The 27,348-nt window shown below is 46.9% G+C and overlaps 1 protein-coding gene across 7 annotated transcripts in view; it reads right to left on the bottom strand.

Annotated features, from left to right (window-relative positions):
- Window positions 1-11,443: 11,443 nt before the first annotated feature.
- Window positions 11,444-27,348, bottom strand: part of ntng1a (netrin g1a) — a 71,227-nt gene continuing 55,322 nt past the window's right edge. The window contains exons 5-9 of one of the 7 annotated variants that reach the window (XM_055508159.1): window positions 23,849-23,875; window positions 20,585-20,629; window positions 18,012-18,179; window positions 16,067-16,201; window positions 11,444-11,841 (exon numbers count right to left, since the gene is read on the bottom strand). In XM_055508159.1, coding sequence (XP_055364134.1) covers window positions 11,585-11,841; window positions 16,067-16,201; window positions 18,012-18,179; window positions 20,585-20,629; window positions 23,849-23,875 — 632 coding nt within the window. In that variant the 3' untranslated portion in view covers window positions 11,444-11,584. The remainder of the gene's footprint in view (window positions 11,842-16,066; window positions 16,202-18,011; window positions 18,180-20,584; window positions 20,630-23,848; window positions 23,876-27,348) is intronic. The other 6 variants (XM_055508160.1, XM_029146371.3, XM_029146370.3 and 3 more) reach the window with 6 other exon arrangements.

Genomic DNA, 27,348 nt, shown 5'->3' with positions numbered 1-27,348 from the left:
TTTTTAGCTACAGCATCTGGTCTGTTCTTTACAAATACAACAATCAGCATACATGCAGTATACAGTAGTTGATGCCCTCAGTGCATCATCAAATAAGTTCTGACCACAATATTATATGCATTATATGCATTATAAGCAGATTGTTGTGTTTGACAGGATGGAGCTACTGAAGGAGAGAAAAGCATGATAGGCTCTGGTCCATCTTTGTATAATCGAAGGGGCGGAATTTTCCGGAAGCACACCTTGTGTTGCAGGACGGTCTATGCCTGAGGTATCCATTACAGCACCATTGGGGCTGATGCTCATTGATCATGTCTTCTGCACTGAAAAAACATGGATGAAAGACAGCAAAGTAATTAAAATACCACTGGACTCGTCTGACTAATTCCTAGAGATAAAGGTAAACATGCCCTGGAATTTATTGTAAAAGTATCACATTAGAATCTGAACTCAAAATTGACAAAGCATGCTGTTTAAGTGTTTTGACTCTGCAGGACAGAGAAGAAAACATGGACATTAAGGACAAATCCAAACACGTCAAACAAGGTCACGGAGGCTTTAAATCCGCAGTTAGACATAAAAAATGCATGCACGTGTCAGCAGCAGCAGCTGCTGGCGCGAGTTGTGCCGCACAGCTCTTAATATGATGTATTCAGGCCCTCGTGATGATGGAGATGCAGAGGCGCAGCGTCTATTCCTGAGGTCTGAGTCGCGCTCGCTCCCATCCTCGCCTCTCGACTTCAACCGGCAATGGCGCCATTCGCGACGTGCCCGTTCCCCAGCGTCCCCCGGAGCACCTCCGCGCGCGCTGGGCTCCATTTGTCATTCCTGGGAATGTGGTGGCGTCAGCAGTTATGCCTCAACCTTCAGCGGCACCGCTCCTCCGCTACCAGGAGTTTCAGCTGCGCCTGAGGTCACCCTTCGCGCTTATTACGGTTTTATATCTCCGTGATATACGTGATGGATCATGATGGTGCCGTCGCCCCGTTCGGGCTGCTGTGGCGACCGCACGCAACTCGTCCAGTTACGTCCCGCTGACGCGCTCGCTCGCTGTCTGGGTTTTGTCACTGTAGCTACAGGACGATGGAGCAATTAAAGCCAGATCTGAGTTCACTGAACACAACTAATAAGCGTCTTTCCGCTTTGAAGAGACTGAGGAGGAGCCTCATGTTAAATCTGAATGGGGTTTAGTGTAATTTTCTGTAACACACAGTGAAGTCACGTGAGTATCACAGTACAATATAATATATAAGTAATGGAAAACATCAGTGAGTGAGATGTTGAATGGCTGCTTATGTGGTGTTTGAGGTGCAGGCTCACTTCTCAAGTCAGACCCGATTGTTTAGTAATTAAAGGCATCAGGTATGAAGTTCTGGGAATGTGGAACCTGTCAGACTCAACACATCGTAACACCATGACCGTGTGAAGTCACCTGTCACTTCCTGCTCCTTCAAATCACCTCCACATTTGTTGCTCCCCTCCAAGTTTACTGCAGTCGGGCTGTGATGATGGAAGACAACACACACTATGTGTGGGGCAAAAAAGTAAACACACATAGACAAATAATGATTTAGAACAACATTGCAACAAACTAAACTAAATAAGGTAATATTCCATTTCCACCAGAAGCTCCTTGTTGAACTGATCAAATTCTGCTCACAAAGCCACAGACCGGATTAGTATGAAGGGATTCTGCTTAATAAAGACAGGATGATGAAGCCTCTGGTAACTTGTTGAGCACCTATCAGCGCTCCTCATTTGAATCCGAGCTGACAGCTCTGGTTTCACCTGCAGAAGCAGCGAAGGCCCAGTGGTGGCAAACGCCGGCGACAATCTAATAAATTAAACTCAATTAATTACCACGTTTAGCATAATTCTGCTGTTTAACAAAGGTCTTTGTAGATGTATGTGTTACAACAATGATTCATTTTGATGAGCAGGGATTATAAATGAGGCAATTAACACGCTGTCGGATCGGAGGGGAAAGAGCCCGGCTGCTCGTTCTCACAATCCTATTTTTGCACGCTAACTTCAGAGCTGGGAGCCGCGGCGGAGTCTGCATGCGGGCCGTCAGCGGGTCAGCTCGGTTCTGGGGTGTCTCCACTGTGGACGGCCGACCCCGTCAAAGCACAGGGAGGCTGACGCGGATGCGGCCATGCTGCGTCCCAGCATCCTCTCTGCTTAACCTGGTTTAAATCAACAACAACAGAGGCACAGCAGCACACACACACACACACACACACACACACACACACACACACACACATATGCGCGCGCACGCAGGCTGCCAGCGAGTTCAGTCCCCAGGCGAGCGCTGGGGCTGCAGAGAGGGGGAACACATTAGCCTAATAAGGGACATCTGGTGTCCATTCATTAACTTGACCATCCTTGAAGTCCCCGACCCAAAATGTCATTTTTCACTTTGCAGAGGAATTTGTGACAAGATGAACTTGGGCCAAATTACCAAAGATGGGAAATGTGAACAAAACGAGAAGAAAGACAGTAAGAGAGCAGAGCGAGGAGGAGGAGGAGGAGGAGGAGGACCGGCGACAGCAAAGGAGACGGAACGAGATGAAACGTGGAGAAAGTTAAGGAACTGATAATTAGGGAAATGCTCCTCAGCCTGATGGTCCTGGATGTGAAGCTGGAGGATTAAACATTACTGTCCATTCAAACTACACACTAACTCAAACACAATATAAAAGCTGAAAAAATAAAGGATTACTGTACAATGAGCCCTTCAAATAAAAGGCTAATAAAGTTTAGGTAAGAAATGCACGCTCCATCTCAACGTCTGTGTTCACACATGGATCCAACACGTTCATCAGGTGCAGCGGAATAGGTCACACTTCTTCATGCTCATACTGTAAGGAGGACTGATCTGAAGCTATAGTGAAACAGTTCCCTCAAGCATAAACTATTTTATCAGTACACAACACATCTCTAATACATAAAAAAATGAAGTTATTACAGTACTTTCATTTTAGAAAACTCACTCCTAAATTGAACATATGCTGCTATTGTGAATTGTTTGTCCTCTATGTATTAGAATCAGAATCAGAAATAGAGATACAGAAAAAGCAGACACCTAGACTGAAGTCCATGTGAAGTCTGGAGGACGCCTGAGATGCAGAAGGATGACCCAGATGCTCCGGATGTTCCACCAGCAGGTGCTAAAACTCCTGATCCTGCAGGACAGACACTTCTAGTTCGCGGTTATCACACGCTCAGGTTCATTCACTTCTACTGATGCTGTCCAGTCTGTTACTCAACCAAACCGACTCAAACCAAATGTCAATTTGCCACAACACGTCTCAAATGTGACCATGGCGTACATGATGTACATGATGCATTCAAAGACAAACCGAGGATAAACAACACACAAAGCTTTCTCACTGGGCTGTGCTGCGTCGTAACAATACAGTACCATTTCTGGGGCATTCACTCTGCAGTGAGTGACACGCTCGCCTTGTAATCAGGTTTAAGTTCGAGCGCAACCCTCGAGCCGAGACCGACAGCAACCAGGCCGCACCGTTTCCACGTGCGTAACGGAGCATTTATGAAGGATCCATGTCCCCGGCCCATGGAAGGGTTAATGAAGAGACGCTGTGACGGATACCTATGTAGAGCGTCTCAGACCTTGACTGACATCATTTACCATGACAAGTGATTCTTAATGAGTGGATGAGCTGCAAATCCCTAATGCACTGGGGGGTCTGCATGGGTTTAATCAAGCTGTCTGATTAGATGTGTGCACAGAGAAGCACCTTTCTGTCTCCCACCAAAACACTCAGCAAGGTCAAATGCAAATGCGCCTATTATTTCTCAGTGTCGGAGATTCTTTCAAGCGGTGATGTGAGTGATCTTTATTTGTTTTCCCAGGTGCTGAGCGGCCATTCCTGTTGTGTTTTTGCTCTGTGGTTTGTGGAGATTAGCAGCGAGGGGATAAATGTCATTTTCATTTTAAACATTTTTACTAACTGTGTTCAAGGTTATTGAGTTTGACAGTTTTACATCATTAGCGCATGTCGACAGACTCCAAACGTCTTAACACTTATTATCCTTTCTCCTGCAACCAAAGTTTACATTTGCATACAGTATAAACTGCTTTATGACAATAAGACTCAGAGCCGGTTCGATACGATATGTTACTGTGTATAAGTGAGAGAGTTGAAGGTTTTGTTGTTTGTATAAGAACCATGAACTTCAATCACCAAAGTTTCCTGAAGCAAATCACTTTATATGCGGGGATGTCGGTGGGAAGAACTTTTGGTGGAGAAGATTCGACCTCCAGCAGGTGATGTGACATCATCATGGGCGTCATCTCAAGCCCACGTCCACAGTCTTGTTTAGGACCTCACAGAAAACAACATGGAAAACCCAACAATTCACAGAAAATCTGTCAATACATCATCATTTCAACCTTTTGTTCCAACGATGGCTGAGGACGAGTCAACATTCACTATTAATATTTTACTATTTAAACTTGTTAACGTATTATTACCTATTATTATCTCAGAAATAACTGAAGAATGGATTCATATATAGATTGCTGAAAACCCTATTTACTGAATTTATACGTTTATGTGTGTTTTGTACTGTTTTGTAATTTTTTTACTGCATATAAAACTTGGGTTTATAGACTCAAACATAACTGAGGGTTGTGAGAACACTTAACTGGGCATTTTCGTTATCCACAGTGGACTGGTGGACAAATTCAGATCCTTATCTTCATAAAGAGGATGAAGAAGCTTTCAGTGTGTGCTGCTTCAGATGCGTCTCTCCCACGTGACTCCACTTGGCCAATGCCTTAAACAACAGGAATAATCAAAATGTAGGCTGGGATGTATTTATATCATTGAAATGCAGGGGAGGTTAGTGCAAACATGCCACGCATAATTATTCCACGCGCACCTGTTTGTGTCCTTGGGGACACGCTGGAGCAAAAACAGGTATTTTCTCTGGCTCCTTAATGAAGCGTTCGCCAGGCAACAATCTGGGTTAGAGACTGCATTTGCTCAGCAGCACGAAGCGGAGGAGGGGGAGATTCTCAGGTGGTTCGGGAGGTCCAGAATCAGGAATGTCCTGGGTTTCACTCATTAGTGCTTTTAACTGCGGCTCATCCTGCTTGTGGGTGCGCCGTGCTCTTTTACAGCCGCTCCGGGCCCGTTTCGGCCCGGCCCGGCCCAGCCCGAACCTGCCCGACAACTCTAGCTGGTTCCGAGCACACTCGCTAGCGGCGCTTTTACTCCACTGGATGAGAAGCGAAGCGAGGGCTCTTCATTCGCTGCTGCGGAGCTGCCATCCACACCCTGGAGGTTGCCCGGTGGTCCGGTTGCCAGGTTGAGGGGCTTCTAGCCATGTTTGTCCCTTCACCATCCAACAAAGGCCTTTTGTGTTTGAGCCGTTGCCAGAGCATTTGCAGAGATATTCCCATTAGTTGGACTCCACCACAACAGGACTAATTATCTGAGCTTATTAAGGCTGCCACTGTATGTACAGCACCGGGGCTGCACATGCATCCTGTTCTAACGCAGGAAAAGGCAGGAACGCAGGCGAAGGTTCGGCCTCATCACTGCTTTTGCTTCACATCGTCACGTCTCCCGCCTGCAGAAACGCCAAGATGCAGCGTGGAAACGCTGCAGCAGCTCGTTTCGGACCCTGCATCTCCCCTTTCAACTGAAGCGTCAAAGTGTCAGGTGCGTTTTCGCTCCCGAGTCTTTCCTCGCGCTGATTCTTACTTTTTCAACCAGCCAGCGAGTCCTGGCGCCGCCATTCTCGCCCCCCCCCCCCCCGTGCGAAAGCTCGCAGTCTCGTGTCTCAAATTGTTTTTGCACATCAGGTGTTTTGCCAAAGGCACGGCTCCGGATCCGTTCTATTTCTGAGGAGACAGCTGTCTGGGGTCACGTTAGTGCTTCGCAAACCTGTTGCACCAACAAATTACTGTCAGGCTAAATCCACCCTGAGTGACAGTAATAAGACACAGATGACTCTCACTTGGATCTTTGACTTTATTTAGCTATTAAACTCAATTTCAGGCGCTTATTGCCAGCAATCGAGACTAGAGATTAGATGAGAGGAGGCGAGAACAGGAACCAAAGGTGGAGAACAATCTGGTCCCACAGCAGCGACAGGGGAGCTCTGTGACTTTTTATTTGACCCAGCGTTTGCTCATTTTATCAGTGTTGATGCTGCGGCCACATTCGCTGTTTGTCGACATCTGTGGAAAACGGCCAGTGTGTGCTCAGGCTTCGACTGAACACACACACACGCACACACACACACACACACACACACACACACACACACACACACACACACACACACACACACACTAAGCATCGCTGTGAATCTCCAAAATAAACTTTGAATCACTTCCTTTTCTTATTTGGTAACTACAACACAGTTTTACGTATTGAAACCATAACATAAAACTACACAAGCAGTTCAGTTTGTATTCAAGCCAATAAATCCTTCTAAATATCAGAGATCAGACCGAGTTTCTTGGGAGCTGTTAAAAAAAATACTCTCAAGACTGATTTAATATAATAACACAGCATTTGCCAAAAACATTTTCTTACCTTTCCTGGAGATGTTTTCAGCAGATGTTCAGACCATAACATTTAAAACTGTGCTTTCCTCCCATGCAATGTGTAATAACTATGACTCTTCAGTATTTACTGCATTTATGACAGGACAGACTTATTCCAAGTGTCACTGAGACGTTATTGATTAGGACAGAGCCTCTGAGTTCAGAGTTAACATTTGTGAAAAGCCTTCAACCAGCTCTATAAATACACAGTGTTAGAAAAGACTTCAAGGAAAATCTGAATGTACTGTATTTAGAAGGAAACGTTGTCTTTTATCCTGAGGTTTAGTTTTAGCTGAAGTGTAACTGGGCGGTCTGGGAGTGTTTGAGTCACATTCCTGCCCATTAAACCCTGTGTAATAATGTTCTTGTCATGTGGGTCCAACGTGTGCAGAGAATCTGATCGGCCCATTTCAGGATCACTTCTTGCAAACGCCCGCCTCCAGAGGACGCGCTCCAAGTATTCACTGTGATACCAGACGCTTGAGTCTCCTCCTGTTTGTTTTATTTGGCTTGTTGTCCTTCCCAGTCTGTACGAGACGCTCCAGTGTAACATTACCCGAGCATTTGAGACAGGATTGCTCACATAAACAGAATTATTCCTCCATCTATTGTAATTCCATTCACAGAATTACCAGTTAGATTTGACTCTGGCGTCCAGTTACATCCGTGAGTAACCTAGGAAACGCTGCTGCTGCTGAGCTCACATCAAACCTTCTCTACTTGTGCTGATGATGGATCCTCTTCACTCCTGAATCTCCTGCCATCACAGCCCTGTATGATGTCTATCTACTGTGTTGAGCCACTGGCTTTACATTTCAAGCATTTGCTGCACCTGGCTGGAAGAGCATGTGTCAAGGACTGTATTTAAAGTAAAGGTAATGGTAGGAGGTGAAAGTCTGGAGTGTTTGGAGGATAATGAAGTGCTCTGTTCTTGTATACAGAAAAGAATCATATACAGTACATCCATAAGCCAATGAAGAGTTGTACTGTATCTGTAGCTGTGTGGCTTTAGCAACTGTGACTTCGAACACTGCAACTATTTGACATTTCCCCTAAGAGAACCAGATCACAAGTTGGGGATGTGTAACAGCTAATCAGCAGCAGGGGGACATATTACCCTGGTTACATGACTGTGGAGACTGTCTGGTACCATGGTAGCCAGAAGAAGCCGCACCTTTCAAAATGGTGCCACAGATTCATTAGTTACTGTAGACAAGCACTGAGATTAAGCCAGTGCGATTTCAAATTAGAGACGTGGGCCAGCTTGTGTAAAAAATCCATTTCTTAAGGAAAAAAAGTGAAAGTCCAACATTTCAAGTCTAACACTATGAAGGCTTTTGGCTGAGTAGCAGCTTTGGTATCTATTATTGGACACACGTCTGGTTCCAGTGCAGAGAACAGTGCGATGGGGAGAAAGCAGCGAGCGAGCGAGCGCTCTGTGCCAGCTTTGGGAAAAAGAAACGCTGATCAATAAGTGCTGTGTGCGGTTCGATAAGTGCATTGATCATCGGGCAAACAAACACATCACAGCTGCTGCAGGAATAAGACTCACACAATGGAGGATGCAGTAGCGCACAGCCGAACTCAAAGCGAGAGTCCACATCTTCTGTTTTAGCAACTTTAGCTAATGAAAAACAACGGAACACGAGAGATGTTTGGATCTGAGGCACTCAGACAGAACCCTTTCCCCCCTAACTGTCATAAAAAGGCATAAGTTACTAGTCCAGCAATTTGTCCCCATGATTTCCCCATGATGTCATCATCTGGAAAGCCCAGATGATGACATCATGGGGAAATCTAAATAAATGACCAAACATATGACGAAGAGAACAAAGAAGAACTCAGAACGAGTTGAAAAGAGTAAACCTTTATCTTCTATCTACTTTATCGACTTCCATTGTTAGATGTGACACTCACCTGTTAAAAAGACGCGCCCCTTCGGGCTACGGAGGCCTGTGAGTGACATAAACGCTTATATTACGAGAAGAGAGAATATTACTGCGGCTAATTACTACAGGCACGCAAAGACACATTGAGTGTTACTGAAATGTCTTTGAATCATTCCCCATAGATTAATTCCGCCCTGTTGTTGCTGCAGGGCAGAAATAAAAAATAACACAGTCACCGGTCACATTTTACTGCGCGCGACAGAGCAGGAGACGATCCGTTGGCAGCGTTTTCGCGGAGCTCCGTGGTCGGGTCAGCCAACAGCTGCTGGAGGTGAGATATCTAGGATGAAGTTCTCCCCTCGAACCACGTCGGCTCTATTTTAATTCTCCACGCAGCAGGAGGCGTCGACACCTGGGCCCGACACGCTTAAAATTAGGGCCACTGTAGGAGACCTTGACAAACAAGTGACTTTGACTGAATTTATCACTTACACACAGCGTTTGAGGAAACAGTTTGTTTGTGCGCTACACTACACATTGTGTACGTTCTGGTATTCGAGGTGTTTGCTACAGAAAATACAGCATATGAGAAAATGTGATAGATTCATCTTTTTATAAACGTAGCATTGATGCTAATTCACCGTTTTGTTGCTTCATCTTAACAATCAATGGTTAAGATGCTGTTTTTCTTCCTCAGTGTCAGACATTATAAAGATGCAGTTTGTTCAGTCGGAGCTGCAGATTTTTCAGGTTATGGATGAATTGTTGACCCACTGCATAAGCTTTAGACATTTGCAGACATCGATTCTTGTAAATATTTAAGTGGGTGCAATTGAAAAAGCTCTTCACCCGAATGAATTTGAGATACGCAGCATGAAAATGCCAGCAGCAACTGATTCCCACATCCCAACGCCGTCCTTCCGTCACTAAGGTTTAATTTTCACTATTAGTTCATCATTGTGTCCACACCTCCACTGTGTGCAGCATATCAGACTGTACTGTACTGCAGTCATACAGTAAATAGGGAAACAATACACTTTGGGTATTTATGAGTTCAAGTCGTAAACTGAGGGGAGAATCCGAGCAGGTGACCTTTCACACAGGAAGCTGTTCTACTGTAGTTTGAGCAGCGATCGCTGGCCCACATTCAGCAGGAGTGATGCTCTGCTGTGGCACATTTGTCCCTTGAACATAAATTTTGAGGCAGGTGGTATTTTGGCCTATGACTGTATATTAATTCATTATTAATGCAGCCTCAGTGTGTTGTGCTTCTCTAATGTAAGTAAACAACATACAGTGAAACATTTTACCTTCAGTAGTTTCAGAAACAGAGTCAAAGTACCTGGTCGTAGTGTCTTATGGCGTGAATCCAGCTAAGCTAAATTAGCCTTTAGCAAAGGAGTTAGAGGGGGGACAGTGCTATTTAAACAACTAATTATTCACTAGACTTATTTAATTTTTTCTAGTGCAAAAGTATATGTATGTTAATTTATAATTATTTTTATTTCCATCACACTGCGCTGAATGTTTATCTGATGTGACAAATATTATCACTGTTCCTGTTGTGTAAAAAAAGGTTCTTCTTTTATTTACTATTACTGTACAAATAGTAAATAGTACTTTACTTAATTCATAAAAGGGGCTTGATCTGATAATAACTCATCTTCCTGCAATAAACATGATCCACACGATGTAGTTTTTAAACTTTTATTCACTTAAATTCTCAAGTGTTAAAGCAAGAACAAAACATTTATAATGTCCTTTGGTGGGAGTTTATTACACTTTATTAATACCGTATATGTAAACTCATATTCTTTGATGCCAGCACGTTGCCAATACAAAGGAAAATCAACTGCACAACTAAAAGTAACATTAACAAATAAAATAGGTGAATGAAAGAAATGAAAATGAAAACCATAAACAGCTGCTTCTGCGTTTGGATGTTTTCAATAGATACATTAAAGGTTGCCTTTTTTCAATCACAGTTCGGCAAAGATACAAAAGGACTACATGACTCTTTTTTTGTTGTTTGCTCTGTTGAAAAAAAAACTTGCAAATACACCGATGGTTTTCTATGCACTCATCTGCTCGGGTGAAAACTATCCTGGGACCATGATCGCAGAGGACTGTGGTGGCCCTCGGATAGAAAAAGCTGTACTGGAGTTTCTTTTGGAAAGAGAGGAAGGGACGTGGGTGGGCCGAGGGGGGGAGAGGGGACTTCTTACACATGTGCACCACTAACATCAGACAAAAGAACCTTTCAACCAACAAGGGTTTACAGAGTAACGTTCACGAAAGCACGGGTCAGTGGCAGCATGGCGACGGCGGGCCGGGCCGGGCTGGGCCGGGCCGGGCCGGGCCGGGCGGGGGGGGGGGTTGGTCTCACAGGAGGGAGGGCCGGATACAGCTCGAGAGACAGGAAAGCTAGAGAGCGATGGACGTGGGCGAGAGTTTTGTGTCACAAAGTGGCAGTCTGGACGGATTTCCTTCTATCCACAATGCACTGACAGCAAAGAATGCGTCCTGTGTCTCCTCCTCCTCCAGTCTGTGTAACAGTGTGATCAGAGGCCCTGCCCTGTGGCGGGCGCACGGCTTCTTGTCCGGCCACAGAAGCAACCTGGGGGAATCGGCGACCGCTGTCTGTGAGCTGATTGGCCGCGGATGCTGTTGCCGTGGCAATAAGAAAGGAGTCTGTCATCATCAGTTATCCCTTCTGAAAGTGGAAGGAACTGTACCTGGTATGGCTTAGAGGGGGAGGGAGGCCTACTGTTCTTTGCTCATTTTACTTTTATTAGGCAAACGCTCAGGTTCTTTTGTAATAATAGTATGTTTTTCATTTCTATATATTCTCTGAAATTAAGTGAAAAGTCTTTGCACTCGCTGGTCTGGCACATTCTCTTTTTGTCAGCGCGAGTGTCCATTGAGTCTGGCGGCGGAGAAGCTCAGAGTTCAGAAAGCTCATGGTCGTTCTTGTTCAATGGTCGTCGGTTACTTAAAGGCGGGAGTGTGTGTGTGTGTGTGGGTGGGGGTGGGCGGGGCGGGGCGGGGGCGCTGAGGTGGAGGCGGCGGGAGCGGATCGCCCCCCGCCGGGTCAGAAGTCCCCCTAGAGCACGGCGGGCCGGCACGAGGCCTCCCTCAGCAGCGCCCAACCCAGGAGCAGCAGCAGCGACAGCCGGAGCCGCGACGGCGCCTCCAGGGACGTCTGACCCGAGTCGGCCTCCATGCACCCGCCCAGCTCCGACTCGCAGCGCTGCTTCTCACACAGCACGCCGGTGTACGCCGAGGGACAGCTGCAGCGCACGCTGTTGACACAGACTCCACCGTTCTGGCAGCGCAGGAGTTCATTATCACACACCCGGGCTGAGGTGGAAGCAAGGCAGAGACAAGAGGGAGAGTGAGCATCAGCTTATTGGAAACATAAACATACAAGATGTACCTCATGTGTTAGGGTTTTATTCAGTTACCTCAACTGATTTTCATAAAGTCCCTCAATCGTGTGAGTGTTTACATTTACGCACATACTGTACTGTATATTTTACAGCAAGCAACTTATGATGTTTTCTAGTTTTATATTTTAATTATTTATTAATAGAGGTTCTTTTGTTGTTTTTATTTTACAGACACAATCTGTGCTACATGCTGTTTAAACCACGAGGTCAAATGTGAACACGTCAGTTCAGTAACGGGAACAAGATGACTCATGACGCATCGTAGTCTAGTTTAAGGTTTACATCCTTTTCATAGATTAGTTCACTTCCTCCTCTGATAGGAAATACAGTGGAGAGACGGTTGAAGATTTTGTTTCAGAACTACAAAAAAACGTATAAAAAACCAACATAATCATTAGCTACAAACTAAACACTTTATTGTACAACTGACCATGACTGATGCTTTGCATGTAAGTGATCATGTATATGGATGCTCCTAACAACACCTTTAAAGCTACAGCTTTGAGCACGCATCCCGTCTCCTCCAGCCTGCGAGGCTCTCCCCCAAACACCGCGGACTTTAGACAAACTAAACGTCAGGTGAAAATTGGTGTATATTTAGAGCTGGGACGCCGAGGCCACTCCATTCCCAGCGGAGGCAAGCTGTCAAGCAAGCTGGAGGCAAACAAAGGCGCGCCACACAAACTAATAAACCAACAGAGACAAATAAACAGTGATAAACACGGAGGCCACTTCTGCCCATTCCAGTCCTTTATGGGAGAGGAAAACAATGCGGTGAGCAATCTATGAACTCTATAGGACATAAATATCACAATAACAAATATCAAGCCTCGCTCCTAATGCTCCGGATTGGATGCATGCTGTCTCCCAGGAATAGCCAAATAGGGCTTTGATGGGAGGCTTGTTAAAAAACATTGACTCTGCGAATCCTATTTGTGCCACGTCTGTTCTGCTGGAGAACAGGGAGCTGCTGTGTGGCTCACTAAGTTGTGCTTCGGGCTACAGCTTGTCAATTACCATGCACAACGAGATCCAAATAAGACATCTGACTCCAACGTCTCACTCCGTCTTGATCTGTCCTGTGTTTGCCAGAGAACATACCGCTTCAACGCGAAGCGAATCCAGTAAATTACTAAATGAGGCTGCATCTTTTTCTGTTTCCAAAGCTGTTGTTCATTTTAAGAAAAGTTAATGTCTAAACCAAGATGAACAGGTCAGTAAATGTAGTGTAGTTTGTGTTGCGATTCATCTTGTTCACAAAATGACACCTACTGTAGTAATGCTTGCTTATACTTGGTGAACGCCTTGCAAAAAAATAAGTCATACAGTATGTTCATTTAAATCCCCCTTAAATTTAATTTAATTTTATTTTAGTGAACCCACTTCTGGTTTGATCCCTTCTTTTCATCATCACTGCAGCATCAGCCCTTTCAGACTTCAGGATCCATCTACGCCTCTGCTCCATCACGTCAACATCAAGCCTCAGCTTTCATTTAGAAATGGTCACTGTTCCACATACTGCTCTGCCACGGCAGATGACATTATTGTTATTGTTTGTATTTAAAACGTTAAAATCACAGCATAGCAGCTTTAATCCAACGGTTAATGAAATTAACCTGCCGATGAGCTTCCAAAAGGTGAAAGATGCCTTTAAAATGCGTTTGCTTGCTCAGCACATATTGTGGCAGATTGAGCTAAAGATCAGGGAACGAGTGAGTCCACACAAGTAAAGCACCAAAAGCCAGCCCTGAATGAAACCCATGTAATACTTAAGGTTAAAGACACTGGGTGTCTGGACATAAGTGAGAAATAACGTTAAAAACCAAAAACATGGGTGTGAGTGGAGACAATGACTTTGATTGTCCTTCAGCGTCTCACATTAACCAGTTTTCTGCAGGTAAACAGAGGCATAAATGACAAAGATTTGTTGCGTTTGCTTTTGATATGAGTGATAATATTTAGAGAGGGAACCGATGAAGTAGGTGCGTCTGTCTGGGAGTGAGTGTGTTTGACGAGAGATTTCCATTTTAATTGCATCCTTCAGTCTGCGTTCAGACGGGAGCCCTGTCCACGCTCCTACAGTAAACACTGCAGCGGCAGAGGAGCCGGGGGGTCAAGGCCACAAAGTCCTCAAACTATCTAGTGAAACAGCAACTTAGATTAGTAGAGATGGGTGCTTTAAACCCTTTCATAAAACAAACAAAAAAAAAAGCATTTAAAAAAGTGCTTTTTTATTATTTCTATTTTTGCACCTAGGTTGTATCACACCCTGGACAACGACCCTGGACAACGACCCGTGGATTTTTTTTCAAATTGCTGATAACCTGCTTGGTTTTGAGGAGGAACTTTATTACATATGAGAAGTTAGACTTTTATATTTCACCTGTGATAATGCTCCAGTCCTATGTTTTTGGCTTGATGAAGCTTTAACTCGCCACCTGAACACGCTTCCCAGGTAACCTAACCTCTAACCTCTGACCTCTGACCTTTAGCTGCTACTGCTCCTCCTTCTCCTTTGCTTTTCTGGAAACACTGATTCACAGCAGCTCAGCATGCATTTAACGGTGTTTAAGCTGAGACGGAAGCCATGCAGGCCAGCGCCTGTTGTTTACATGTGCATGCTGACGGTGGGTTCACACTACACACACCGAATATATAAGTGAATCACTGTCAAAAGCCGTGCATGTTAATCAACATCCATCTCAGGAAACACAAAAATAAAATGAACCAACGCTGAATTTAAATCATCAGGCATCACTTCTATCAACATGTGGAAATCCAACAAATGTCAGTGAGATGTTTGATATTATTTTTTGCACTTCAATAAACTGCTGTGGCTGAAATAAAAAGCTTATGTGCTAACGGAACACACACAGGAAAACATACAACATTTAGAAGATACTGTTTAAAAAAAAATACTGTAGATGAAGTCATGTTTACAATACTTTATACTTCAGCTACCGTAGGACTAACACCAGAAGCAACGTAAACTGCAAACTCTGCTTCATTCTCCTCCTCTCGGAGGAAACTGCAAACCACACTAATCAAGCAGGAACCACTGAGGTTCCCTGGTGAGTTAGAAAGTTTAATTCTGTGCTGATTTAGGTCTGTGGTAAATGTGTGGTCTAAAAGGTGAAACTGTGGCAAAGAAAGCTATAAATATGTACTAGAAAAAACTAAAATAAAACAACACAAATATTTAACTTGGTTGCGTAAAAGTAGCAAATGGAAATGCTTCAGTGAGGTCGTTTGAGTAAATGTTCTGTATTGACTTGTTGCCAGCTGATGATTCAAGGCCTGCGTCAGCGTGCTGCTGCTGTTATGCAGCACATGTTCGTTAAAGTCTAGAAATATGGCTCCAATGGGTCCGTTCATTGTTGGTCGAACGCTAATTAGCAGCAATCATGAGCTCGTCTGACAATTAGTGCTGCGAGCCTCAATCCAACACAAGAGCAATGCCTGAACTCCTAGACCCGTGGCCCCCTGCTGTTCGATGACAGGTGACAGAAATGAACAGACTGCGCCTGCATGCATTGCAATGACTGGTGCAAACATACATACAAAAAAAACAAAAAACAGAAAAACTTTAAATGACCTGCAAACGCGGGTGTTGGATGACATTGGCCTGGACTGTCCACGGCCTGATGGCTACACAAACAGATCAGAGCAGCCTGTCCAGCCGACAATATTGACTCAGCTGTCGTCTTGTTGATGTGGGACGGAGCTGGATAACTGAGGGTGTGAGCAGCATGCGTCCTTCCATGCCATTGCCTTTTCTCGCTCTACATTGACAACACAGCCGCCGTGTTGAGAGCGGTGACCCAGGTGTGCTTAGCTCGCTGGGTTACTCTGTTACTCTGGTCTGTCTGTCTGTCTGTCTGTCTGTCTGTCTGTCTGTCTGTCTGTCTGTCTGTCTGTCTGTCTGTCCGTCCGTCCGTCCGTCCGTCCGTCCGTCTGTCTGTTGGAGGCAGCCCTGTGCATGTCCAGCACATACGTTCAGCCCAAGCTCAAGAATCACACAGAACAGAAACAAGAGGCCGAGCAAAGGGAGACAGAGCTGAAGGGGCGTTAAGGAGCTGCCGGCGGGGTTGGGGTGGGGTGGGGGGTGGTGGAGGGGGTGTTGTTGTTCTACTTACATTTGCAGCCATCGTCCCACAAATAGCCCGGTAGACACTCCTGACACTTAGGCCCTGCCGTTCCCTCCTTACATATACAAAATCCTGTGCCATTACAGCGATCACTGACTGAGCCATAGGGATTACAATCACACTCTGCAAAAACAAGACACACACACACACATACAGGCTGGGAACAAGGTGGTGCTTTGACTTCCACATCCCCACAGCGCCATCCGGCCTCCAGTTCTATCCGAGGCTCAGCAAGAGGCTTGGTTATAACATGTGGCTAGATTCAAAGAGTCACACAAGAGAAAATGCTTCCATTTCAACTGGGATGGAGACAGAATGGGAAAGAATGAACCTGGAGACATGGACACACTGGATTCATCACAGCATATTTAGAATTACATTATGCGCCTGGATGTTACATTCAGTGAGCAGAAAGCAAATATGCGAAGCATTATGAGCAACGTTTGTTTCAGGTAATGGTCAATTTTGTAAAATCGGAGTCATACTTATGGGTGGAGAGAGAAAGAGACAGGAGGAGGAGGCGGGGGATGCGATGAGCACACTGGAGGTCCGATGGCATGAAAGACAAAGAATGTTAACGTTCGAGGAAGATGACGGGACAGTTCATTGAAATGGGCATTGTAGTAACAGCAGAGGCGTCCGTTCCTCCTGTAAGGAGCTAATCTGTGCTGCACACGACAGCTCCTCTGACCTTCCACACCACCGGGACCGTCCCTGACCATCACACCCGGCCGACGTCCTGGGGTCAGGCAGGAGGGACGAGGGGAGGGCAAGTGACAAATGTGTGCGGGGGGGGGTCGTCAAGGAGACGCAGGGTGACGGCGGCTTGGCAGGAAGTAACGCCTGGCTGGCTCTTAACGCCTTGTGACAGGTTTCAGCTGCTTCTCCCGAGGCCACTTCATGTATATGACATATGCACTTGTGTGAGGCCTCTGACTGGCTGTGTGACTTCCCAATGACATTTCTTGCTTGTCAAACACCCCCCTTAGGACTCACAAATGCACCTGGCGCTGAGTGCACTGAACTCTCACTCCACATGTCGGCTGCGGAATTCAACAGGGAACCAAACTATGGCCTCAGGAACCGTGGAAAACACATTTTTCAGATTTCTTGAGCGAAAAACAAACATGACGATGCTCGAGTAAAGGTCATGGACAAAGTAACAGAAACAAAGGGTGAAAGCTAGCGTTAACTCTTGACATCACAAACAAATCCAGAGAATCAGTCGTTCTGAATACGAATGAGTAATCTGGAAATGAATAGGTAGATTTGATAAAGCCTGGAGTACGTTAGCTAAGTTTACTATGCAGACGTATCATCAGCCGAGCACTAGACTGATTATTTCACCTGGGTCCCTGCACAGCACACAGTCGACCTTATTCCTGCTTATATATGGACTCGACTGGTGCCTTCATGCACTCTCCTCCCTCGTGTACGGCACTAAAACGCCGCGATCGATGCGTCCACACCGACGCCAACACTGTGGCAGAGGACGGGTCTACGGCAGCACGAGGACGGAGGGGGAGGACGTGACCTGCTGAGGTGCATCATTCAGTAATTCTGTCCTAGCACATTTCTACTGTACAGGTACAGTGCCTATAATATAGAACATTTAATATACTCCTTAATGACTGTGTAATCTGTGATGTACGGCATTAATCCCAATCAGTCTGCGCATACGAACGTCTGACTAGAAGTGTCTTATTAAACCGTCCTCCACAGAAGGCTCAGTCTGACAAGGACGTTAATAAGTGACGTCAGAGCGAGAAAGAAGATGAAGCAAAGGAGGACAATGTGGAATCCACTGAAAGAATGACGGGTGGAGGGCGGTGAAGCAGTGGAGAGTGAATGAGTCACAGACAGGTGATGACAGGGTGTGTGTGTGTGTGCGTGTGCGTGTGTGTGTGGCAGCATGGGAAGGTGAGGGACTAACCTATGCACACATTTGCATCATCCAGTTCTGCCGAGGCATTGCGGTAGTAGCCCAGCTTGCATAGCTGGCAGTGCTGGCCCCTAGTGTTGTGCTTACAGCTCACGCAAATGACGGTGTTTAGCAGCTCAATGTAGCTGCATCGGGTGGAGTGGTTGAAGCATTCGCAGTCTTGCAACAAGAGAGTAAGTGATGTGAACAGAGAGAGAGAAAAAAAGAGATGCGGGAGGCATCATGAATGACTTTTATTATGTCCAACACCTCCAAAAATGGATTTTTTCCCCTTTCTTTGTTCTCATGAAGATCAGTTAGATCTCGATTCACTTCTGCCCTAGACAGCGTACAGACTGCTGCTGCTGCTGCTAATGCGAGCGCCACGGCGGTGGGTTAGCAAGAGGTCTGAGTGAGGCCCAGCAGCATGCAGGGTTAAAGATGGAGGCCGGAGGACGAGGGGGGGGGTGATGGTTAGTCTGGCACGGTCACAGCTACAGTTAGAGGAAGACATCACACAAGAACGGCACAGCGTTAACACGGCGTCACTTCAAGCTCACCACAACACAGAGCGAGGGGGCGGAGCCGGAATGACGACACAGCGCGAGGCGGGTCAAACCATGGGATGGATCTGGCAACGAGGAGGTGGAATCTCACCGCGGCCGCAGATTCCGAGGCTGTCACTTGTGACCAGTGGTGGAAAGAGTTTTGCATTCTTCGCTACGACAGTGATTCAACTGGTAACGAACCCAAGTTGCAGCAACGGTGGTGCAAAAGATTTGGAGATTCCCTCTCATTCGTTCCCTCTTTTGTAATAAGATGAAGGTAATTCATCGTCACACGCTGAACAAACACTCATCTCATCTTCATCATCACCAGCATCACCTCAGATCACTTCATTCGTTAAATCATTTAAAGGAGCAGTCTTCGAGTACTCGGTGCCTCCTCTGCAGTCAGTGAGACAAGTGAGTACTGTCTGTGTACGTGGTGACTTGCAGCTGGGACAGTGTGTCATTGTGTTCTGTCACGCTAAATTAGAAGTGTGGACTTGTAGCCGCACCGCAAATCTCACGCCGCAGTCCATGATAGTCAGTGGCAGCCGTGCCCCGAGAGGCTGAGGAGGGAGGACGCGGCCTCGGCCCGGCCCGGCCCGACCCGGCCCGGCTCAGCGCTCTCCCAGCGAGGATCAGTCTGTTCCGCTGAGTGGCCACTGACACCATGTGTCACAGTGCAGACAGATGTGACCCTTAAGCCTCGCTGGCAGCGGCCTGGACACAAAGCCCACTCGCCGGTCTGAGGGGGGGGGTGCGGGGCTTTCGTCCAGGGGATTGTGGTTATTAAGGATGTGTATTAAGGTCAGGACTCGCTGTTCAGCCGCTAACAACATGAAAAGGTGTGGAAATGAAGGAGCAGTCGCTCCGCTCTGCTCTACCTTTCACCTGAAGCGGACACCGGCGTCTACGTTACACTGTCAGGGCTCAGCCTCGCAGACAAACTCTCCAAAGACAAATAATCGCTCCTTTCCACAAATAGGCTGAGGTCATAAATCTCATGCACTGCACGCGCAGCCAATAAAAAGTCCAGTCTCAGAAACACGTTCCCCAAAATAGTTTGTGGGCTCAAACATGCACACGTGGATTGGAGTGAAAACGGTGTGATTCCAAATGGACTTCTATTGTGTTTAGATGCTATTTCACGCGGTGTTGAGTGCCGCAGGGTTTTGCAGGCTCTGAAACAGACACGTCGGCCCATTCAGTGACAAGGCTCAGGCTAAGTATTCAGTGAGGTCCTACCTCGCTTGCTGTTTGCAACGTGGACAGAGGGGACAGTGGACAACGCAACCCGAGGAGCTACTAGACAAATTAACAGAAGAAAAACAAAAAAAAAAAAAACATGATATTGCAATTAAACACAAAACATGTAATGTTAAAGAATCAAAAGCACTGAGCATCATGTTTAATAAAAACAGCCGCCATTAAGAAAGAGAAATGTACACGATGAATGATGGGAAATGAAGAGTGACTTTGCCGAGTGAATCTGGCTGCTCGTTGCAGCATCTGTTGCCTCAAATACCCAACGATTCTGATGCGAAGTCCCTCGCGAAGCCCTTCCTTCATTAACATGTTCCCTCACACTGGATCCCGTGACTGAGCGCCTTCAACCCTGGTGGAGACCAGCCGCGGTTTCTCACCTTTTAAAATTGTGCGCGGGAGCGTGCCGGCTCCCAGCGAGCACGCCGGCCACAGTGGCGGAAGGAAATAATGGGCCCGGGCTTCGTGCTGGCCGACGCGCTGCGAGCCCCTGACACAGACACCCAGCGCTTGGCTGCCGTCATGGAAACACAAAGCCGCTGCTTCTTGGAGCCGGCTGCACATCACATCTGCTAAACTGAGCGCTAGCCTGCACCGGAGCACGCGTCAGAACCTGCTACGACGCGTGTCGGCTAACACGACGCCGTCCTTCATGAGCACCATGAGCTGTGCGCCTTCCCAAGGAATGGTCTCGGCTACCAAAGAGCCGCGCTCGTTTGCTACGGCAACACTGGAGGGAAATGAATCTGTGGAAAAACAGTCTGAGATGCCTACCTTCTTTTCTGTTAGCGACACCTAGGGACGACGCATTCGGCCGAACTGCGAGCAATTGAGAGAAACCAGGAGTTATTCATGTGCACTTGACTGATGCACGTCACAGATCATTCTACGGGAGGGGAGGGGGAGGGGGGGGGGGACTACGTGGTGAGTGACACACACAACTGGAGACACGGACATGTCCTGCACGGCTCTAACTATGGGGCAGAACGACGGATGCATCCAAAGGCCCGTCTGGGCATTGGAGGGATGTTGTATGTAATTGGTGTGTGGCTGTGTGCATGTCCATGGAAATGAAGGAGAACGGTGAGTGAGGAGGTGAGGAAAAAAAGGATAAAGCCCTTTTAAACTATGCATTTGACTCATGATTAATGCAAGCCAGGCTAACTATGTATAGCAAATTAGGACGTTAGGGGGCATTTTGTTTAATTCATCACATCGACTATGTAATCAATATCTAATTACAGAGTATTTCTGGTGGAGGAATAACAATGAATAAATAATGGCAGGTGTTGGGAATGACAGACTGCTGCGGGTAGCATAACCTCATAATTACATACAAGTCAGTATTTCCGTGTCAGGGAAATACGTTGCGGTTGGAAATGGAGAGGACTCAAGCCAAGAGGAGGCTAGACGGGTGGATCCTCTTCACTTGAGCTTCCTGTCCTCTGGCCACTGACTCCAGGAATCATGCAGCTGTGGCTGAGTTACAGGCAGCGCTTCCCCAAGAAAAACCAGCCAGGAAGGTGCTACACAAGCTCTGAGTCAGGGATTCAAAATGAATGCTGTTCTATGGACCAATTAAATAAAACTGTCTGTCTTCCTTATTTATCCCTATAGTTGAGAAACTATATATATATATATATATATATATATATATATATATATATATATATATATATATATATATATATATATATATATATATATATATATATATATATATATATATATATATATACTGACTAAATAAGTGTGACATGTCTAGGGGTGGGGTCTTATTGTCCCCTGGGTCCCCTTCTTCTAAATAACAGATTAAATGAGAAATAATGAACTGAATAAAACCAGCATGTGAAGACTGGGTTTAACGTTTATTGGACGAGCCGTCTGCTCTAAAGCTGAACTGACCTCCGAGGACTTGAGCAATTAATGTAGGACGGCAGCATCTGATGCCATGAAAACATACAACACACGAGCACTGTCCACATCTATGAAGCCTAATTGGCAAAGTAAGCTCGCCCTTAATTATTCCGCGCTGGCAATTGACTGGATGCAACTCGCATCTGGGTTCCATTCATTATTTGGTTGTGGGGGAATATTCAGGTAAGGCGCGCTAAATGAGTGGAGACAGATTTTAATCAATGCAGCGGCCGTAATGAAATGCAATCTTGCAAACGCAGAATTGTTTTTTTTTTTTTTTTAAATATTAATTTCACTTTAATGCTGCGCATTAGGCGATTCTGCCCGGCTTAATAAACTTGAAATAGAATTGAGAGAAGTCAATAAGGAATTCAATTACCTTCAGACAACAACATGAAAAGTGCGCTGCTTTCAGATTTTGCTTCGCGGCGGCCTCAAGGACGGCCTAACCTTCTATCTGTCCACTCTGTTCTGCCTGTTCCTAACAAATATCACACGTACAGCTGCGGAGTGTGACGGGAACCAGCGCCGCGGTTTGTGTCGCGACCAGCTGCTGCGACATGACAGCGCGCATCACCGTGGGCCAGTGTGAACGGGCCTGTCAGAGTGGGACTCCTACAGCTCACACACACACACACACACACACACACACACACACACACACACACGCACACACACACACACGCACACACACACGCACACGCACACACACACACACACACACACACGCACGCACACACACACACACAAACACACACACACACACACACACGCGTGCGCCGCCTCAGTAAAACTTCACAGACAGCTCTTGGACACTGGCCTGGACGGGACAGAGAGGTCTTCTGGTCAAATGTATGCATGTTCAGTGCAGCAGCAGCTATGAGGAGCATGCTCACGCAGGACATGCATGGGATGGAGGCAGCGCGGTGAAGGTGAGGAGGCGGTGGAACGCGAGCGGGGGCAGGCAGGTGGTTCGTCTTCTTGGCCACATGTCCATTTTTGACTCATGACATCAACCCTTGCAGCCAGTGGTCACGTCCCGTGCCGCCCGGCTCACTACGGCCTGATTAACACCCCCCAGGGAGCAATCTGCGCCCGCTGCAGCACGTAAGCGTCTTACAGCGCGGGAAACCTGCCCGGCGGGCGTCTTAGCCCTTCAGTGAGGAAAACAAATGTGCGCGGGTCGTGCGCGTGTCCTTTGGTAAACCTTGTCTGCCCAATGCTTGAGCTCAAGCCAAATGTGGAGTGAAAGCAAGACACGAGAATTATTTTGAAAGTCAGAAAACATTTGGTTTGGCAAACAAGATTTTTTCATTGTTGACATTTTCGGGTAATATTAATTTTTCTTAAAATTTTGGAATTTGAAGTTCAATTTCAAGGCTTATTCAAATCATAATTCAAAAAATCAAAAGCAGAAACTATGAATGATTCCCATAGGCAAAACGGGTACTCGTGTTCCATGAACCTGTGTATGTGAAGGTGATGGTCCACCACAGTGGGACAATCAATCTGCTGCTCTGGGAGCTGAAGTAAACATAAGGCACTGAGAGAAAAGCTCATGTCGAATTTAGCCTGGGCGTCGATGCACTTTGACGTGTTCAGTCGGTCCTACGGTTCCTGCCTCACGCAGCCTTCCAGGCAGTAACCTGAGACAGGGCTCCTCTCCTCCTCCTCCTCAGGCTCCACTGGTTGAGGAAGATAATAGCAGCTGAGGTGTTTGCGGCTCATATTAAAATGACCTCCTGTGACATCACACTGCCAGAGAGGTCTTGGCACTTTAATAACTTTAAAGACTTTAATAAAATCTAGATGCCATTTATTTATAATGCATGGGATCAAAAAAAAAAAAAAACATGACATTCAACATGCAGAGCCAGGCAAGTGTAGAGTCTGGCCAAAGGAAATTATTATGCACATATGGTGACAGTATCGCCTCCAGCTTAGGCTTGTCTCCCTTCCCCAAAAAGGTTCATCAACAATTATTGAGTGATCCTTTGTAGGAAGATCCAGATCAGAAATGAACACTTGGCCGTAGGTGGTGGGACGTGGGGTGGAGGGCGGCACAGAGGGCAAAGCAAAGCAACAAGCATTCACACAGGTAATGTGTAACATTGTACTTACTAACTGGACCAATGGAACTAGGAATACCTGCAAGAGAAGAAGACAAGGGTTGAGTGAGAAGAGCAGAATGGAGAGGTCCCTGTCCTCATTGCTGCTGTTTAGGAATCTCTCATTGATTATACAACAATTACATTGAACACTGCAAATTATTTAGTAAATGAAATGAAATACTGCAATGGGGCGAGTGAAGGAGAGTGAATGTCTCCTCTTGACTGATTCGACCTCCATGTCCCAGCTGTTGCTGGTAGCATCGCCGCTCAACTAACTTTTGGATCGGCAGCAGACAAAATATCTCAGTTACTTTAAAGTTGCATTGTGCTCGACGACTCCCCGGGCGTCAAAGACGCGAGCTACACAGGAAAAAAAACCCACATCAAATGGCATCATGGGACGGCAGACTCCGTCTCTGACGCCAAGGAGGACATGCCTCATCCTGCTGCCCGTCCGTCCGTCCCTCCGTCAAGCAATCCCGCGTGCCAGACAGTCACTGTGCAGATAATACAGTCTGTCTCATCCCCATGGCGACCGGATCGCTCCCACACAAGGACGCCGGCCGGCTGTGGATTTGAGGAGATTGAGACGTTCGCCGGCTCCTTGAGCCGATGGCGTCGCCGCTTGAACCGCCGTCGGCGTCTCCGTTTGGCCTTTAATTAGGTCTGTAAATATGAACACGCGCTCACATTTGCGGCGGCGTCGAGCTCAGACAGCGCTGCCGAGCGGTTTCTCCCTCGCCTCGACTCTGTGTTCTTCAAAGGCGCGGCGTCGCGCTGCAGTCGCGCCTTCGCTCCGTGTTCGTTTGCTTCAGGACGTCGACTCAGCTCCGCTTTTTTAAATCATTTGTTTGAACGGAGGCCCGTCCGCCCGCCCGTTCAGGCTACCCCCTGCCCTCAATAAGGCGGTCTGCCCACAAAACAAACGCCATGGGAAGAGAGGCATGCTGGGCAATAGGAGAAACTCGCCCACGTAAACTAGAGACGAAATGAAATGAAAAGGGCTCTCGCTTATGTCTCTCTCATCACTCGCTCACCACTGACCTACGGTGGAGGAAGCTGAGGAGGCATCTGTGCAGGATTCTAGCCGGAGCTTTTCATCTAATGGAGCCGTGGAAATATCTCCAAGTCCTCAAGGGAAACATGAGGGTTTCCTGTGTGTGTGTGTGTGTGTGTGTGTGTGTGTGTGTGTGTGTGTGTGTGTGAGTTTATTTGTGTATGTGGACTTTGATCAAACTCCTGTCATTCAATCACTCTTCCTCTGATCTCTGGCTGCCAAGAGCCAAATCTGTGACCTGTCTGAGAGCTGTGAAGTAGCAGGAGGCTACGCTGACATATGGAGCTAATGGATGTCAAACCTCAAGGGGACTGGGCAGATGCTAACCAGGAGACAGGAAGGACGCGCGCAAGGACAATCACCTTAATCACAAAGCAGAGTCTTACTTCTCAGGATTATGCAACAAAATACTTTTTTCTAATACGTGTTAATTTCATATAAATAGTGTCTGAATAAATCCTGGCAACCAGAACAAACCCTGGTTTCACAAAAGCCGGGATGTGTATAAAAGGGAAAAATGCACAAAAACACACAGAGACACAAATATGCTTGATTTTTACTAGACTCAGGTTCTAAAGCAGCACTGATTGAGTTCAGCCTCTATCTTTTAATATTACCACTTTTTCAAGTTGTAATCCTGCTTTATTAAAAACAGCTTAGGTTAAAAATTCATTATTGAGGTGTAAATATTAATTACTATCGCAAATACTGACATTATCGCACGCTGGCGAAGTGTTTCAGCTCAGGAGCTAAAGGAATAAAAGGACATTAATGCAGAGCTAAAACGGGCCTGGTTAAGTAGCTGACGGAGCAATAATGTACATCCAGTCTGGGAGATGAGCAGGGGACCGGCTGCATTAAATGGAGGGATATAAATACAGCCGCAGAGCAGGAGGGCTCCTGTTGTTGCGGGGCACGCATCCATTAGCGTGCATCGCACTCGCACAAGCTGCGTCACAACAGTGTTTAAAGATTCACAACCCGCTGCACCTGAGCAGCGTTTGCCCTCATGACTCGACGCCCATGGCGCCGCTTCCCTGCAGTAGAATGTGCGAATGCTAATGAGGAACCCGCCGGACGCGCCCGCGTCGTATTCTGGACCGGCAGCAGCCTGTCCGTCCAATTATTCAGCACTTTAGGAGCAAGCTGGCTTCCAGCAGATGTCCAGGATCCATGTCGGGTCATTTGATTAATTCTCCATCGCAGTCGTTTCCAATCCCCTCCACCTGCAGTGGCCGCGCCATCGCAGGACCCGGCTGCAATCTAATTCCGTCCCATCGCACAGGAAGCGCATTAGAAGACGCTCATACTGGATGTTGGCCGCGTGTGCCATTGATTTTCGCGGGGCGGCCCGCGCAGGAAACACGATCCGCGGCCGGCGCACGAGTCACTGAACACGATCCGCGTGAGCGCGGGGTCGGAGCAGCTGACTGGCGTGGTTACGAGTTCAACCGCCTGACGTTCCAGTTCAACGTCAGCTCCCGTCTGCCTCTGAATGTCCACCGCGTACGTCCTCCATGTCTGCTCCATCCTCATTTACTGCTCCTCAGGAATCGCTCACACTCTGCTGTGAGATCATCCAGCTGGTCGCCTGGGAATCGTGTGTGTGTGTGTGTGTGTGTGTGTGTGTGTGTGTGTGTGTGTGTGTGTGTGTGTGTGTGTGTGCGCGTGCGCGTGTGCGTCATTACAATGTCTCTGTCGGTATCAATTTAGTTTAGACCTTCAATGTGTCCCACCTGTTTGTTTTGGCAGCATTGGGCGACTCTGGAATGGGTCTTATCTGTTGGAATTCCACTGCAGGCAAAGTTGGTAATTACTTTCTGTGGCTGCCATCAGTTTAAAGCAATCCATCATCATATAGAGCTCTTTGGCTGTGCAGAGCCTAGTGATGGTGACAGGCATGGCTAACCGGTTAGCACAGGCAAGGCTGCCAAAACACAGGCTACACAGCGTCCAACCTGATTGAATTCCTCAGGAGCAAAATTACAGCTCGCCTCGTCGGAGTGCGCCGCTCGCTCGCCCGCTTCCAGCGCGTAGATCTGTATTGAAGGTGGCAAGTCTTAAAGTGCCCAGGAGCCAAGTTGGAAAAAGCACGTTTAGGATTTCAGAGATGGAATGAGCTGTAAAACAGTGGTGGCAGCAATAGGGGAAGGAGGGGGATAAAAAATCTAGAGATGGAAGAAACAAATATTTGAAAGAAAGATTACCGTCACAGCTGCACAGAGCCAAGACAGAGTAAACAAGCCTGGTCTCTGGGGCGGCTGGGGTGTTGTCGGATGGAGAGAGAGAGAGAGAGAGAGAGAGCACGAGACACAACCAAGAGACGGAGCAGCAGGCGGAGAAGGAGATGAAGGAGGGAGAGAAAGAGAAATGGAAATGTGGAGTGAGGAGCAGACGGAGCGACGGCGCCACAAGACCCGAAACAGCAGAGACGAGTCGCACAAAGAGAAGCC

Source organism: Betta splendens, chromosome 4, assembly GCF_900634795.4.
Source record: "Betta splendens chromosome 4, fBetSpl5.4, whole genome shotgun sequence".
NCBI classification, from domain to species: domain Eukaryota; kingdom Metazoa; phylum Chordata; class Actinopteri; order Anabantiformes; family Osphronemidae; genus Betta; species Betta splendens.
The sequence above is the reverse complement of the archived record's forward strand: the minus strand, read 5'-3'. Positions and strand labels throughout refer to the sequence as shown.